The sequence below is a fragment of the Lipotes vexillifer genome, unplaced genomic scaffold (assembly GCF_000442215.2).
Source record: "Lipotes vexillifer unplaced genomic scaffold, Lipotes_vexillifer_v1.1 scaffold515, whole genome shotgun sequence".
Lineage (NCBI taxonomy): Eukaryota > Metazoa > Chordata > Mammalia > Artiodactyla > Lipotidae > Lipotes > Lipotes vexillifer.
The window spans coordinates 226,142-243,346 of NW_006772017.1; the positions used below are offsets into that span (position 1 = coordinate 226,142).

Below are 17,205 nucleotides of genomic sequence, written 5' to 3' on the forward strand. Positions count from 1 at the left end.
ATATGTGGGCCTCTCACTGTCGTGGCCTTTCCCGTTGCCGGACGCGCAAGCTCAGCGGCCATGGCCCACGGGCCCAGCCGCTCCGCGGCATGTGGGATCCTCCCGGACCGGGGCACGAACCCGCATCCCCTGCATCGGCAGGCGGACTCTCAACCACTGCGCCACCAGGGAGGCCCCAGAGTCTACACTTTTAAAACAAATACCTTTCAGAAAAAAAAACCCTGCTCAGATGTATTACCTTAATGCCCTTATTTACATTTTTACACGTTGTCATCCAGTCTTTATCAAGCATATAAAATTTTATATAGCTGCATCCATATCATAATGGTATTTGGATTTGGATTTTTTTCCTTTAAATTGTTTTATAAACATCTCATCTAATTGGACCACAAGTCTTTAATGAAAAAAGATGGGAGAGGGGAATGTCAATGCTTCTACATAGTCTCCATAATTATCACTAAAACAGAAATCCTAAGTGTTAAGACAGCTCCAAGAGGTTAGAAGAAATGAGAGATTTAGTGCATACAGTGATGCTGTTTGGAATATTTTACCAAAGGAGCTAATGCGAAGTCCCAGGGTAGGAGAAGGAGCATCTGCCCAAGAAAGGGGTACAGGGAAGAGAAAACACAGCAACATCTGGTCTCTAAATGTGCCAATGTGAAAAATTCTCAGAGCCAGTTAGCTAGGGTTATGGGAAAGAACAAGCAGGAAAAAATTGTCTGCCAAAAAAAAAAAAAGTGTCTGGCTTTGTCAGTAAACAAAGGACAGTAATACTTACAGAAAATTTCCTATACTATACTCAAGGTTCAAAAACGAATTTTGGATTCAATAGGCAGCAAAATGGCTGAAGCAATCTATGGATAATAAATGAGAAGAAATGGCTAAAGGGCAAGCCTTGGAAAGGAAAGACTCTTTTTCTTCTTAAAGGGAAATGATGATATGTGATCATGCAAATGCAAATGTCTGTGGACAGCACAGTTTGCTGCTGGGAAGGGAATTTTAATGCGTACCCTATGCAAATGAGTTTTATAATAAAACAAAATGTGCAGGGCCTTCTGAGGGCAGGGAGGAAAGAGGAGGGCAGGGGCTCTAGACGCTGTGCCTGAGAGGCAGGGGAACGCGCTACTCTGGGACCCTGAACAAATTCTAGGAGAGGGGGCACGGCAAAAACCCACTCCTTTCAAAAAACCTCTCTCACGTTTGACTGAGAACTGGATGCCTGATAAATCAACACCTGCAAAATCTTTCTTTACCAAGTGCTTAACCTTGAGCAATTCTCTGTGCTTCGAGTGAACCTCAGTAAGAAGACATGAAAAACAACTTTCTTTCCTGTACTGAGTCATGGGGAAAATTATATGAACTACACAGTCAAGACTGGAGATGGATACGAAGAAAGCTCCTGCAAACCATTTAGAGTCTTTGTGTCAAAATCAGCATGACTGTCAAAGCCCATGTAAGGCCCAGTCCTAGGCACTTGGGGAAGAATGAGCAGGAGGCCGGCCCACAAGGCCGAGAGTCTGGTTTTGACCAAGTGATATTTATTCATATTTGTATACCTGAAGCAATTATTAACAGGAAATTGAGAAAAAGTCTGTATCTCTGTGATGGAGATATTTAAGCCAGCCTTTTTGAAAGTGTTAAAAAATTAAAATTGTAGAAAGCCAAACCATAGGTGCCATGTTTTGCCTGAAGTGGTAAAAATACCATCTGCCTCAGTCTCTGAGCAGCATGCTTCTTTCAAGTAGCAGTAGGCTACACTACCGGCATACGCTCAGCTCCAGCTGGGGAAAATACACTGACGTTTGTAGATGTTTTTCTAAGTGAGAGTAGTCAGCATGCTCGTTTTCCTTCAGACATATATATTAGTTACCATAGCAAACCAAGAGTGCATGTGGCCTGAGAAACTTCTCCACTGGTCCTGACACACGCCCATGAATTCCTACAATTCAATAGGTGGCACTCTTCCCTCTAACACTGAACTCAATCTGCTTGGGGCCAGAAACCTAGGGAACATGGACTAGTTCCCTATTCCATGAGAGATACACACTCAGGGCTGCAGACCAATCACTGTAATGAAGATCCCCATTGCATTGCGCATATGAGCAAAACTGTGGGCACCAGTTTTTTGGTCACAATTCACTTCTGGTAATTACATTCTGTCCAGTAAAACTTCTGCAGTTTTAACTAGGTAAGTAAGATACTTCTTGTTTTTTTCATTTTAGAAGCTGGGTAGAATTGCCTTACAGTTAAACAGCTTCCATTCCTGCCCAGCCCTGGGTGGATGAGCTTCAGGAGTAGGTAGAGTGCTCCTGTGCTGGTGTTAACCACCTTCCAGAGGCGGGAGAGACTTAATGAATGAATAGTTGCTGAGTGCTTTGATATCTTTAGATGATAAAGGCAGTGCAGCAGTGTAACGCATTCACATCCAGGCTTCATCGCCACAGGAACTCAATTAAGAAGTAATTCAATTTCTTTTCTGAGTGTTTGAGGACAGACCACTGTTTTGCTGAATGTGACAGGCACTCTCGAGATCTAGCTGAGACTGATTTTGATCGTCACCTCTGCCCTCTCCCCTGCTTCCTTGCCATTCTGAGACTGACAAAATTGGAGAGCTGGTATACAAAGCCATAGAGCACACGGCCAAAATAATTTTCTATGGTTCTTAAAATCTGATTTTTCAGATAAAATTTGGCTTTTGAGAAAACACTCACCACTTGGAGATAAAGAAATCTCCAGCAATAAATAAATTTCATGACACTCTCCAGAAATGGCCATTGAGTTTTTCAAATGTAGTTTCACAGAGGGACATCCCTGGTGGTCCAGTGGGTAAGATTCCACGCTCCCAATGCAGGGGGCCCGGGTTCAATCCCTGGTCGGGGAACTAGATCCCACATGTAAGCTGCAACTAAGAGTTCACATGTCGCAACTAAAGATCCCACATGCTGCAACTAAAGATCCCACAAGCTGCAACAAAGATCCTGTGTGCCGCAACTAAGACCTGGCGCAGCCAAAACTTAAAAAAAAAAAAAAAAGTAGTTTTACAGATAAACCCACCAGGGGAGTCCTAAGCTGCCTAGCATGATGCCTGCATCAGTCAGCATGAGCACCAGGACCATATCATGGACCCATGATATGCTACGTAAGGGACAATACTGTGAGCTGGACCCTGCAGATGTCTCCCCGACACTTGGTAGGGACGGATATAATTGTTTTTACCCATGGTACTTGGATTTGGGTCTATGTATGGATGATAGGTCTGGGTTAATCACCTAGATCCCTTAAATATCAGCATTGCACCACATACCCTAGCAGGGTGGGTTTCTGTTTATTGTCATGAGAAATATTCTCACTGGGCACTTGGGAAGGCAACCTTAGGGCTACTGAACATAGGGATGGACTGTGTTATATAGTCAATATACTCTTTAAATGGCTAATTTGAATCTACAAACACAATTCCAGACCTCTTAGCTTCCTGCACTTCTCCTAGCATCGCACTAATGCAGCACTCATCCATACGCATTTGTCACACACCCCTATATATAAGCTTGTGCTGGGTACAGACGATGCAACCATGGACAAGGCCATTGAAGGCCCTGCCTTCAGGGCTCTTACATTTTAGTGGAAGAAGACAGAAAAAACAAGCAACTAAATAAAAATGATAATATTAGATTATGATAAATGTTAAAGAGAAAAAACAGAGAAAATGTGGACTTTCAATAGGAAGGTCTGAGTCAGTCCTGGTTGTGGCGGTAGTCAGCCCCAGCGCAGCGCCTCGCCCATATTAAATATCAGATCCACAGTGCTTAGGCATATGAAGTGGATGAAGGAATTAATCTGGACCGCAGCAGTACACAAGATAAGAATGTCCCCTCTCCCCCAAAAAAGAACGTCTCCTCTCAAATTTGGGCCTAAAGAGTAGAACAGCACTATTCTAAACTGCTCCTTTTATACTAAGGAAACTGAGGGAAGACCTAAAAGGTTAAGTGGCTGATAACAGATTTTGCGGTGAGTTGGTAACAGAGCCATTGCTCGGTTCAGGGTGTTCTATCTGTGCCCCATATTCTTTTCTTTTCTTCCAGTCTCTTCCACTATCAGGTGCTTCTGCAATAAGAAATCCTAAAGGAGTTCTCTGAGTCATAAATAAGCATCAATGATAAATAATCACTCTATTGCCAAATCATGATGTCATTTCCCTTACTTTTTCGTTTTTAAGTTATTTCCTTTACTATCCCAGTGAAATCCCAGCACTTATCTCCAAGCTAGTTTAATTACAACCTTCCCAAGCAATCTTCTTATCCCTGTTGATACCTGCAACTTGTGTCAAAAGCTTTCCTTTCCTCTTTGACTGAAATAAAAAACCCTATACCAGAATATCTCCTGTAACTAACTTCATGGGTCTTCTATTTTCTTATGGCCTCACTCACTCACTCACCATTTACCAAGTGCCAAGCACTGTGTTGGGCACCAAGCATACAAATAAGATACTGTCTCTGGGGGGCTTCCCTGGTGGCGCAGTGGTTGGGAGTCCGCCTGCCGATGCAGGGGACGCGGGTTCGTGCCCTGGTCTGGGAGGATCCCGCATGCTGCGGAGCGGCTGGGCCCGTGAGCCATGGCCGCTGAGCCTGCGCATCCGGAGCCTGTGCTCAGCAACGGGAGAGGCCACAGCAGTGAGAGGCCCGCGTACCGCAAAAAAAAAAAAAAGATACTGTCTCTGCCCTCAAAGAGCTCACAGTCTATGATCTGTCTCATAAATGGTCATTATAAAATAACAGAGTTAAGTGCAATGACTGAGAGATGCACAGTGTGTTAGAGAATGGAGCACCTCATCCAGCCTAGGGAACCAGGAAGGACTTCCTCTTGGAGATGATCCTACATTAAGCCTTACAGAAGAGGCAGGGGTAGCCAGATTAAGGGGGACACTGCTGCATTCCAAGCAGAGGGGACAGCATGGGTCAAGGCACGGAGAATAGAAACAGTGTGTTTTATGTAATTTGGTGCCGCTGGAGCACAGGGTAGGAGGGGACAAAGCTAGAGAGTCCCTCCAGGGGATGAGACCACAGTGCTTTATATGCCACTCTAGCAAGCTATGAATTTGCCTTATAGACAACATGGAGCCAAGGAAGGTTTTAAGCTCGAATGTGAAACTGCCAGATTTGTGGTTTAGATAGACATTCTGGCTGGCGATGGATCTGTGGGGACAAAAGAGAGGCATAGAGACCAGTCAGTAGGCTTCCTAGTGGTTCAGATGAGGAGACGCAACATGAACAATGAAAGAGATATCAAGAGGAAAGGCTGGATTCAAGAAAATGTAGGATATAAAACTGATGTGACTTGGTCATGGAACATAGGGGTGAGGGGGTAAGAGCACTTGAGAGTGACTTCTAAGTTTCTCACACGGTTGACTGGTGGCATGACAGTGCCAACATCAGGAGACAGAATGAGTAACAAGGACCAGAGATAAAACACTAAGACTGGACCCTCATGTCAACAATGGACTTTGGGTTATAAAGATGCATCAATGCAGGTTCACTGATTGTAGCAAAGGTACCACTCTGCAGCAGGATGCTGGTAGTGGGGAAGACTGTGCCTGTGTGGGTCAGGGGGTAATGGAAACTCTCTATACTTTTTTGCTCAGTTTTGCTGTGAACTTAAAACTGCTCTGAAAAATAAAAATCTGTTTAAAAAAAGGGTCCAGAGATGTTGGGAAGATGCTGAGTTCAGTTCAAGACACTTTGAGCTTCTCTGCCTGTGGGAGACCATTTGGGTATAAGGCTCAAGTAGACATCTAAGATACGGTGACAGATATAGAAGTCCTCAGTTTAGAGGTGCTCCTATTAATCTAATTTTTCTTGAAGAATGCAAAAGTTTGTGAGATAGAGAAAAGGAGGACCTGCATTTCAGGCAAGGAAAAGGCATGGAGCCAGGGGTGTGCACTTCGGGGCTGTCAGGAGAGCACAAGGTTCTGGATCAGCCCTGGAGAGATCACTGAGGGTTTTGGTTGTCCCACTGCAAGCAGAGCCCTTACAGGTCCCACTTCTTCCTCCTTGTCTCTGGCGTGCAGGTGTGCTCACGCTCTGGCTATTCTTGACTGTTGCGAAAACCAGATGGTTAGCATGTTCCTTTGGCCAAGCAGCTGTATGCATCCCATGCACTTGCTCAAATATTCCATTTGTTCCTCAGGAGAAAACAGAATGTGACCCAAGTGTGTTCATAGGCTTGCACTGGAGCACTGAAGTCTGAAATCCCACAGCAGTTTTTTTTTTTTTTTTTTTTTTTGCGCTGTGCGGGCCTCTTACTATTGTGGCCTCTCCTGTTGCGGAGCACCGGCTCCGGACGCGCAGGCTCAGCGGCCATGGCTCACGGGCCCAGCCGCTCCGCGGCATGTGGGATCTTCCCGGACCGGGGCACGAACCCGTGTCCCCTGCATCGGCAGGTGGACTCTCAACCACTGCGCCACCAGGAAAGCCCCACAGCAGTTTCTGAACAAGGCTGTGTGTCAGAATTATCTATGGAGCCGTTTTTCAAACCCTTCCATCCTGCCCCCGCCCTGCTCTGCCCACCAGTGGATTTTGATGTTGGTGGAAGAGGGTAATATGCTGTGGTAACCCAGGCATGTATGTTTTCAAAAGCCCCACAGGTGAATATGAAAAATACTGCCTTTAGAAATCCAAATCTGCCCTGAATGGTGCTTCCCAGGTATTAGCTGATGATGCTAAAAGCTGTTTTCCATAGTCCAAAGGCATCTTTCCAGCAATGGTTGGTGCTTACCCAGTTTTTCTTCACAACACTTACCACCATTTGATGTTATATTATGCATCCATTTAGTTGTTTATTAGTTACCCATCTCCCCCACTAGCTTATAAATGTCATGAAAGAAAGAGTTGATCTGGTTCACTCTTGTATTTCCAACACCTAACAGTGTCTGGAATGACACAGGCATTCAGTAAATAAGCTTATCATTAAATGAATCCTATTTTACCTGCTAATCAGCTTTGAATGTGATGACTCTCTTTTGACCTTTCAAATATAAACAAAAACCAAGCGTCAAACTGAAATGTGTAAAACTGTGTAGAAGGTACAAAATCTACCTACCTTAGCATAGTCTAATCTTCCTTTCCGTTGAGCCTAAAACAGAAAAGAGGGGGAAATTAATTAGTTCTTTAAAAATCATTTAGTATTTCTATAACTTTTGCTTCTCAAAGAATAAGTCAACTCTCTGCCCCCTCACCTCTCCCCTTCTCTGTCTCTATATATGTATATAGTGAAATATATATATGTATGTATGTGTATACATACAAATAAAACTCTCAAACATATTGAAGAGTTGTAAGAACAGTACCACAAGCACACATATACACTCTAGGTTTGACAGTGGCAGACACCATGACCTCTCACCCCTTTGTGCTTCAGCACACATCTCATAAGTACAGGACATCTCATACATGATCACTTGCAAATTAAAAAAACTAACAATAATGCCATATCATCTGACATACAACCCATGTTCAAATTTCTCCCACTGTCCCAAGAATATAGCTTATTTTAGCTTTTTTTCTCAAACTAGAATTGATCAAGATTCACACATTGCACTTGGTTTTTATGTCTCTGTTTCGCCTTTTAAATCTATACTAGCCCCTCCCCGTTTTTTAAGAAATGAAAATAAAAATCATTAACTTTTAAAATAATTTACTTTTTGAGGAGACCAGGGCAGCTGTCGTATAAAATGTCTCTTTCTGGATTTGTCATATTATTTCTTCATTGTGTCATTTAACTTGTCCCTGTGTGCTTACAAACTGAAAGTTGGGTCTGAAGAAGCTTGCTTAGGTTTAGGTTAAACATTTTTGGCAAGAATATTTTACATGGAATATTATATACTTCATATTGCATCAATGTGGGAGGCACCAAATGTCAGGCTGTCTTACTCTTAATAAGGCTATAAATTTGATCTCTTGGTTAAAGTGGTGACTATCAGATGGTTCCACTGTAATGACATATTTCCTTCTCTACCATTAGTAATCTATGGGGTCAAGTTTTCCACTTCCTTTGGCATAATTTTTAATATGTTGTATCATGCCAAAAGACACTCACCTCCATCCCACTGTCACCAGGGATGAGGAGAGGGAAGAAAGCTGGAGGTAGGAGACATCCTATATGAGGTCAAATTTTATTTTAAATTATTTTTAGTTATTAAAGAACAACTTAAAATGAAAACATATACTCAAAAGTGTATGTATCAAATCTGAACATAATAGAGACAACCAATGTGTTAGTATTTGCTGGTAGGTAAGCTCATTTTTTGTGGACTTCAGAACAAACTTCTCCTGCCTCCTCTGCACAGAGCAAGAGCCCTTCAACTTATGAATAGTTTAGGTCTTGAGACCATTTTGTTCCTGAGTCCAAAATGACACTATAGAGATAATAAATGTGGGTAGATTACTTTCATGAGGGAAAATGAGATCTTTATAACATTAATCCTGACTCTTCTCGCTTCTTTATAATCTTTTAAAAATTTATCCAAAAGATGCCTGCATTTTGTTTTTCTTGTTTTCATAAAAAGCAACTTCTAATAAGACACTGCTCATGTATAGCTGTTGGCACTATCACAAATGACTCAGTTAAAACTGTGACTTGTACACTTTCAATGAAACAAAAGGCCTCTGCAACCAATATACTACAAAAAAGAATTTGTGGTTTTCAATCTGCTCTTCAAAGATTCTTTTGGGATCTAGGAGTTTCAGTGAACTAAGAAGGGCTTGAATTAGTCCTGAGATGCAATATACCAACAGGAATGAGAATGGGTTCTTGCAGGTATTTTAAAACCAGGCTCATTCTTCTCTCTGCTCAGATATTTCATATTTACTTGTTTGTTTGTCTATGGACATCTTTTCCCAAGATAAAACAGTTTTGTCTACACTGAAATCTCTCTCCCCGCACTATAACTTCTGCAGGAGCAGTGTGGAGCCCCTGAGCACGTCTGCATAGTGCACTCATGACCTAGCTACTCACTTTCATATTGTGCAAACATGAACTGGCCTTGATCTCATGAATAATCCATGGCTTGTGACCAAAATTTCAGCAGCAGCATTTCACAATATGCTTAGTCTTTAAGTTCTCAAACTCTCAGCTGTCTCTCAAATTCATTTTAGGTTAAGGGATATCTGACATGGAGGCTGATCCTGTGGTCACCAGTTTTCCACCTTTTCAATTGTTCGTCCTTTCCCTGTCTCTTGCTGATCAGCATGGGTTGCTCAGGCACAGTACTTTTCCAATGATGCACAAACTGGGACCCCTGTGGAATTATTCCTACTGTCAAACAGCTCATTCCTGAAACACATCTGCCATTTCCTCACTACTTTCAGTCTTGTTTCTGTTCTAACCACCTCCTCTTCATTCTTGCACTTTCAACATCCTCACCTTACAGTGTTTAACACAAAGGACATGGTAGAAGTGTTGAAAGTGGTATCTGTTGAAAGTTAGAAAGTTGAGTACCTTTCATATCTTGAGGTTGCAGTGTAAAGTGCAGAGAAACTATAATTTACAATGATGTAGGTGGACTTTTCCTTTTGGACGTATTGAGCCATTTCCCCAATTGTCTCAGAAAAAAAAAAAAATTCAGTTTTTTCAGGTAGTAACAGTAACTATAATGCTGTTTACAGATAAGGACATCTAGAGCAGTTTCATCGCGTACCTTGTTTATAAACTAATCATCTTAGAGAATTCTATTATTTTGAAGTACTTGTGCTTAATCAGTTACAAGCTATTTTCCTTTTTTAAAAAATCGAAGTCTAGTTGATTTACAATATTATTTTAGTTTCAGGTGTACAATATAGTGATTCAATATTTCTACAGAATCACAAGCTATTTTCAAACCTGCTCACTTTATTTATTTTTCTCACTTTATTTTGTATTACTAGCTCGGCCACCCTCTTTCACCCAGTGGAGATATACTTTGCTGGGGATGACGGCAAAGAAATGCCATGTATGTAAATCCCTATTTGTTCAACATCAGCTCTTAAATGTTTGTTTGTTTTTTTTTGCAGTACGCGGGCCTCTCACTGTTGTGGCCTTTCCCGTTGCGGAGCACAGGCTCCGGACGCGCAGGCTCCAGACACACGGGCTCAGGGGCCATGGCTCACGGGCCCAGCCGCTCCGCGGCATGTGGGATCTTCCCGGCACGAACCTGCGTCCCCTGCATCGGCAGGTGGACTCTCAACCACTGCGCCACCAGGGAAGCCCAGCTTCACCTACTATGTGTTAGGTATTGCACAGCAAGGAAGAGAACAAATAAAAATCTTCCTCTGGGGGTTGCATAGTCTTGTTTTCACATACAGTCTCCCTCTAGAACTTAAGCTCCATGAGAGTATGGACATTTTCTCTCCTGATCATAACAGTATTCCATGTCTAGATCAGTGCTTGTAGATAGTAGATGGTCAATATCTGGTGAATGAATGAATAAATGGATAAATGCCTTTTCTTAATAAGTGTTGGTTATGTATCATTTATTCAGGAAACGTACAAAGCAAAGTTCCTATTACTCTCTCCTAGTTCTAAGAAAGCTGGGTGTTTAGATTCAGTCAGTATGCAGTTGTTGTGGAGCCACTACCTGGTGCCTTACAAAATAATTTTTACTCGTATTGAACAGTACCATATTTTGACTTCATTACTCAACTTCTATTTAGAAGTAGATTGAAGAAGGGAATCTATAGAAAATAAATCCTAAGAATTCATGAAACTCAAACAACAAAAGGATAGAACAAAAGAATCATCCACCAGCCTTCTCACAGATGCAGCGGTTTAGAGTAATTGAGTGCCTCAACCTTGGTATCAGTGTATTGAAGAGAAAAGAGCCTGAATGGAGGTCAGGAGACCTCAGATTTCAAAGTGTAGTCCCCCAAGCCTCAGGTGGTAAGTAGGCCCTGCTACGGAGGGAAACAGGTAGCATAAGCTCTTAACTATGACCACTCTAAGAGGCACTGTGACCTCCTAGGAAATGGATATGCTGGGAGCCAGAAAATATGGTTTCTAGCCCATAATAGGTTAATACCTCAAGTAATTTTAAATTTTTACGTGGGTCTTCATTTTCTTATCTGTAAAGTAAGAGTACTGGGTCAGAAAAGGCATCCCCAAATGCTGGGCTGGCTGTATCAGAATCACCTGGGTAGCCTATTAAAAATGCAGATCCTTAATACTCTAGCCCTGAATTCCGAGTCATCTGAGGATCACTGGTGTGGACTACGTCTAACATCCTTTTCAATTTATGCTCTGTATGCATCAGTGTTTATTTCAAAGAGAACAACTATATAAGCTCCGTAAGTCTCAAGGAGAATGGAGTGCTGTAACTTTACCCTCTTTTTCTGACATCTACCACTTACCATGTATATTTCTAGCAGAGCAAGATATTAAAATAACTTCCTCACTGGGGCCCAAAATAGGCTGATATAAAATAAATGCAGACTGTATTTCAATAGCCGGCAGTCCTGAACCTCTTCCTGCCACACTGTTCATCTCCAGAAACCACTGTAAATTCTGCCACACACGGCGGTTCCCTGAGGGCTTCATTACTTGGGTCTTTAAAAGGGATTCACTCGGGCTTCCCTGGTGGTGCAGCTGTTGAGAGTCCGCCTGCCGATACAGGGGACGCGGGTTCGTGCCCCAGTCTGGGAAGATCCCACATGCTGCGGAGCGGCTGGGCCCGTGAGCCATGGCCACTGAGCCTGCGCGTCTGGAGCCTGTGCTCTGCAACGGGAGAGGCCACAACAGTGAGAGGCCCGTGTACCAAAAAAAAAAAAAAAAAAAAAGGGATTCACTCATCTTTTGCCTCCTGTAGGTGTGCTTCTTGTCAATCCAGGTCATGAGAAAAGAAAGTAATTTTTCCCAGTCTTTAGCAGTTCACAGAGAATGTGTGGTTTGAACCTTGTTTTATCTTAAAAAATGTGAAAATAGACAAGCTAGTGTGCCAGTGCTCATGACATTGAAGGCCTCCTCTGACAGCTACAGTGAGTGCTGTAAAACAGTATTCTACACCAAAGCAAACAAAACCAGTGCTCTGATTGAGAGGATGCACAGAGGGATTAATTCCAAAGGTTTATATACCAGTCTCTGCAGACCAAAGGCAGATAGATTCTCTGTTGGTAAGTAATGGATGTACAATGTGGTCTTTTACTTTAAGAAACAAATGCTTTTTTATAAGTCAGGTAACAAAGAAGGATTGGATGACATAAATGAACTGCTTCCAATTTCTAACTACTGTTATCTGGACTTGAAAACTGGATATGGAAAAACCTTTTTCTAAAAGCAGAAAACTAATATTCCACAGCAGGGAGTGCAGAAATTGCTGGAGACTGATCATCTCTTCTTATCATGTTATTCTTCCCCAATGCTACCAGCTATATTTTAGAATAACAATTTAAAAAATAAGATTCTCTTCTTCAACCTTCAAGAAAAACTATCTTTCTTTCCAATTTTTTGGTTGAAAGAACATAATGAACACCCATTTGCCCTCCAACTGGATTTATTAGTTGCTAATATTTTGTCATCTTTGCTTTCTCCCTAGATGATCATTTGCTGACTATATGAGAGTAAATTATAGACATAATGATATCTCATCCCTAAATATGTCAGCATTTGTCTCCTAAGAACAACGGTGTTCTCCTACATAACTACAAACCCATCACCATATCCAACAAGTTTAACATTTACTATAGTATTTAAGATAATGTCTGTATTCAAAATTTCCGGTCCAACCAGTAGCGTCCTTTAGAGCTATGTTTATCCCAATCCAAGATCAAATTAAAAATCACACATTCCCTTTGGATGTCATGGCTTTTTAATCTCTTCTAATCTACAACATTCTCCACACCACCACCTTTTCTAATATGGCATTTTTTAAAAGAATCCATGTCAGTTGCCCCACAGAATGTCCCTTCTCCTGGATTGTCTAACTGTTTTCACATGATTAGATTCAGGTTAAAATATTTTTGAAAAGACTCCTACATAGATGATGCTGAACACTTCTCCATTACATCAGGAGTCATACAGTATCAGTTGTCTCGTTACTGGTGAGACTAAGTTTGTTCACTTCCTCCCTTTGTCTTCAATAAGTAATCTGTAGGGTGCTTTGAGTCACTGTGAATATTCAGTTCCCTACTAAGCATTCATCTAATTGTTTTAACCAATTATTCACTAATGATTCCTGTTTGGGCAACATATTATATTGGTGGCTACAAAAATAATGATATTAAAAAAATAATGATATTTTAAAGGTCTGCCTTGGTACTGGAAGAAATATCATCAATTCCTTTAGAGAAAACAGGTCTTACTGAAAACAAACACTCCTTGCATTTGCATTGGTATTAAGAGGTGGAGTTTAGTATATATATGTAAGATTTGTTGGTCGACAGTGGAACGGAGAAAGGACACATCCCAGAAATGTTTGGGTATAGTGTATGAGGATTTTAAAAGGTCACAAGTCAGATATCTACTAGATCTGCTAGCCCCCAAGTTGAAGCAGCCTGCTAGCTAAGTTTGGCTTGGGAGGAGAAGCAATCCTTGCTGGGCTCTCCAGTTATGGAGCTGGAAAGGTGTCAGAATATAAAGGAACAGGGCAAGCCTTTTCTTTGCTATCTTGACCATTCTTACCTACTAATAAGAGAGCACAGAAGGCATCTGCAAGGAAGTGAACACCCTTCAGAACTTGGGTACCTGATTTTACCATCTCCTTCACCAGGGAAAGCTAATTTTTGGAGGCAAATTTCAATCCCCATGGAATTAACTTTCTCATATTCTCTTCCTTTGGTTTGATGCGAGAAGAGGAAGAAATAGACAGGTGCAGAAGGCTATGGTAACCCATTAAAAAAAGGGGAGGGGGCTTTTATTATTTACACGATAAGTCTCTCTGTTCGGAAGTCCTGGTATCACTTTTCTTTCTTTTTTTTTTTGAATTTTATTTTATTTATTTTTTTGTAGAGCAGGTTCTTATTAGTTATCTATTTTATACATATTAGTGTATATATGTCAGTCTCAATCTCCCAATTCATCTCACCACCACCACCCTCTCCCGCCACTTTCCCCCTTTGGTGTCCATACATTTGTTCTCTACATCTGTGTCTCTATTTCTGCCCTGCAAACCAGTTCATCTGTACCATTTTTCTAGGTTCCACATATATGCGTTAATATACGATATTTGTATTTCTCTTTCTGAACTTACTTCACTCTGTATGACAGTCTCTAGATCCATCCATGTCTCTACAAATGACCCAATTTTGTTCCTTTTTATGGCTGAGTAATATTCCATTGTATATATGTATCACATCTTCTTTATCCATTCGTCTGTTGATGGGCATTTAGGTTGCTTCCATGACTTGGCTATTGTAAATAGTGCTGCAATGAACATTGGGGTGCATGGCCACCAGGGAAGCCCCTCATTGTAGTTTTGATTTGCATTTCTCTAATAATTAGTGATGTTGAGCAGCTTTTCATGTGTTTCTTGGGCATCTGTATGTCTTCTTTGGAGAAATATCTACTTAGGTCTTCTCCCCATTTTTGGATTGGGTTGTTTGTTTTTTTGATATTGAGCAGCATGAGCTGTTTATATATTTTGGAGATTAATCCCTCGTCCATTGATTCATTTGAAAATATTTTCTCCCATTCTGAGGGTTGTCTTTTCGTCTTGTTTGTAGTTTCCTTTGCTTTGCAAAAGCTTTTAAGTTTCATTAGGTCCCATTTGTTTATTTTTATTTCCATTACTCTAGGAGGTGGATCAAAAAAGATCTTGCTGTGATTTATGTCAAAGAGTCTTCTGCCTATGTTTTCCTCTAAGAGTTTTATAGTGTCTGGTGTTACATTTAGGTCTCTAATCCATTTTGAGTTTATTTTTGTGTATGGTGTTAGGGAGTGTTCTAATTTCACTCTTTTATATGTAGCTGTCCAGTTTTCCCAGCACCACTTATTGAACAGGTTGTCTTTTTTCCATTGTATATTCTTGCCTCCTTTATCAAAAATAAGGTGACTAGGGCTTCCCTGGTGGCGCAGTGGTTGAGAGTCCACTTGCCGATGCAGGGGACACGGGTTCGTGCCCTGGTCCGGGAAGATACCACATGCCGTGGAGCGGCTAGGCCCGTGAGCCATGGCCACTGAGCCTGTGCGTCCGGAGCCTGTGCTCCGCAATGGGAGAGGCCACAACAGTGAGAGGCCCGTGTACCGCAAAAAAAAAAAAAAAAAAAAGGTGACCAAAGGTGCGTGGGTTTATCTCTGGGCTTTCTATCATATTCCATTGATGTATATTTCTGTTTTTGTGCCAGTACCATATTGCCTTGATCACTGTAGCTTTGTAGTATAGTCTGAAGTCAGGGAGTCTGATTCCTCCAGCCCCGATTTTTCCCTCAAGCAGAAGTCTTGTTATCGCTTATAATCCATTTTCCTTACTATGCACTCTTGGAATCCAGAAGAGACGTGAAATATAAAATTACAGTTTGACTAAGAAAAAAAAATCTACCCAGATCTCAGAAAGCCATGAGCAAGGAAATGAGGCTGACAGGAGAACTGAGCTGTTTCCTCCTGTGGCCAGGTCCCAAGGTGATGTCCACCAACCCTGACGGTGCATCTCAAGCCACCATGTCAAAAACCAAACTTATACCAATGATCCCACTTCACTTTCCTGTTTTTATTTATGGCACAATTCTTTCTGTTATCCAAGTTCAAAATCCTCGTTTTGGCCTCTGACCACCCCTCCCCAGTAGACATCTGCCAGGTTCTCCCTATCATATCAGTTTTCAGGTCCTATATATTTTCTCTCTGAAGTGAATTTTATACCTAACCTCCTTATCTTCCCATTCTCATGGCCAATACTCTGATTAGGACTTTTCCCCTGCACTTATCAACAGATTCTTCACAACCTCCTGACGGATCTTTTCTATAGCATCTCCTTGTTCTTCTGATTCTATATAACGTAGTTAGATATACCTCTCTAAAACACATTTCAAACCTTGACAATACCTGGCTCAGAAACTTCAATTTCTGCTCCATGACTTCTGAATCAAGTTCATTTTCTAAAGACAAACACCCCAAAATCCTTTTTTTTTAATTGAGGTAAAATTCACATAACATAAATGTGAATTTATGTTACTCAGTAACATCTAATACATTCACAATGTTGTGCAACCATCACCACTATCTAGTTCCAGAACATTTTTGTCACGTTGTAACATGTATCAATACTTCATTCCTTTTTATGGCTGGATAATAATCCATTGCATGGATATACCATATTTTGTTTATCCATTCATCATTTGATGGACACTGGGTCGTTTCCACTTTTTGGCTTTTGTAAATATTGCTATACATGTTTTTGTTTGAACCAAAGTGTTTAAGTATAGTCATTATGTACTATTTTGGCAATTCTTCATCTATCCCTAAATGCCCCATGTTTTTCACCTTCTATCCAAATTATAATACTTCTTTTTTCTTTGAATATACTGCATGCTTGCCCATCTGCAGCCCTTTTTCATGGTTTCTGTTGTGTAGGAAGCCCTTATTCCCATCTTTGTTGTCAAGATGTTCTTCGAGGACTATCTCAGATATCACTTACTTCACAAACCCTTTGCTGACTTTTCCAACTGGATTCAAACTCTTTTTCCTCTGAGCTGCCCCACTGGCATCAATTACAGTATTCCTTATATTTGTGTGCTTCTCTTAACAAGGCCAAGACAACCATCAGGCAATTTACTGCTGTATCTCCTACAGTCAAGCACTTTGTTTCCTTAAGTGCTCAGAAAACCTTAAGAAATATTTTAACTTAGGAGATAGTTAGAGCCATTTCATAGTCTTTGTGGTCTCATATAGAGTCCTTTCAAATGCCCACACTCTACACCCTCTATGGTAGAGAATGTTGTCAGTATTATTCCTTTTGAAACAACTCAAAATAACTTAAATAATTAGAAAAATATCATGTGGCATTAATGAGGACTCTCTGAATGTGCACTTTCTCTTTTGTTTAAGAATATATATGTGTTATATTCATGCACATCAGCCTTGCCTAGCAATTTTTGTTTTACTTTTTGAATAAGAAGTAAAAGTAGGGTATCTAGGGCCAACTGAGTTATAGTTTAGCACTGGTAATATGTAGTTCACTTAAGGTATTTTATGGATGGTTATGACAGTGTCAGAATGTCACAAGCCTAAGTGACATTTCAATACTTTCAGAAATAG

General features: G+C 41.1%; 1 protein-coding gene across 1 annotated transcript in view; it reads right to left on the reverse strand.

The window, feature by feature from the left end:
- Positions 1 to 17,205, reverse strand: part of PDSS2 (decaprenyl diphosphate synthase subunit 2) — a 258,188-nt gene that overhangs the window by 20,518 nt on the left and 220,465 nt on the right. The window contains exon 7 of the mRNA XM_007447249.1: positions 7,093 to 7,125. Coding sequence (XP_007447311.1) covers positions 7,093 to 7,125 — 33 coding nt within the window. The remainder of the gene's footprint in view (positions 1 to 7,092; positions 7,126 to 17,205) is intronic.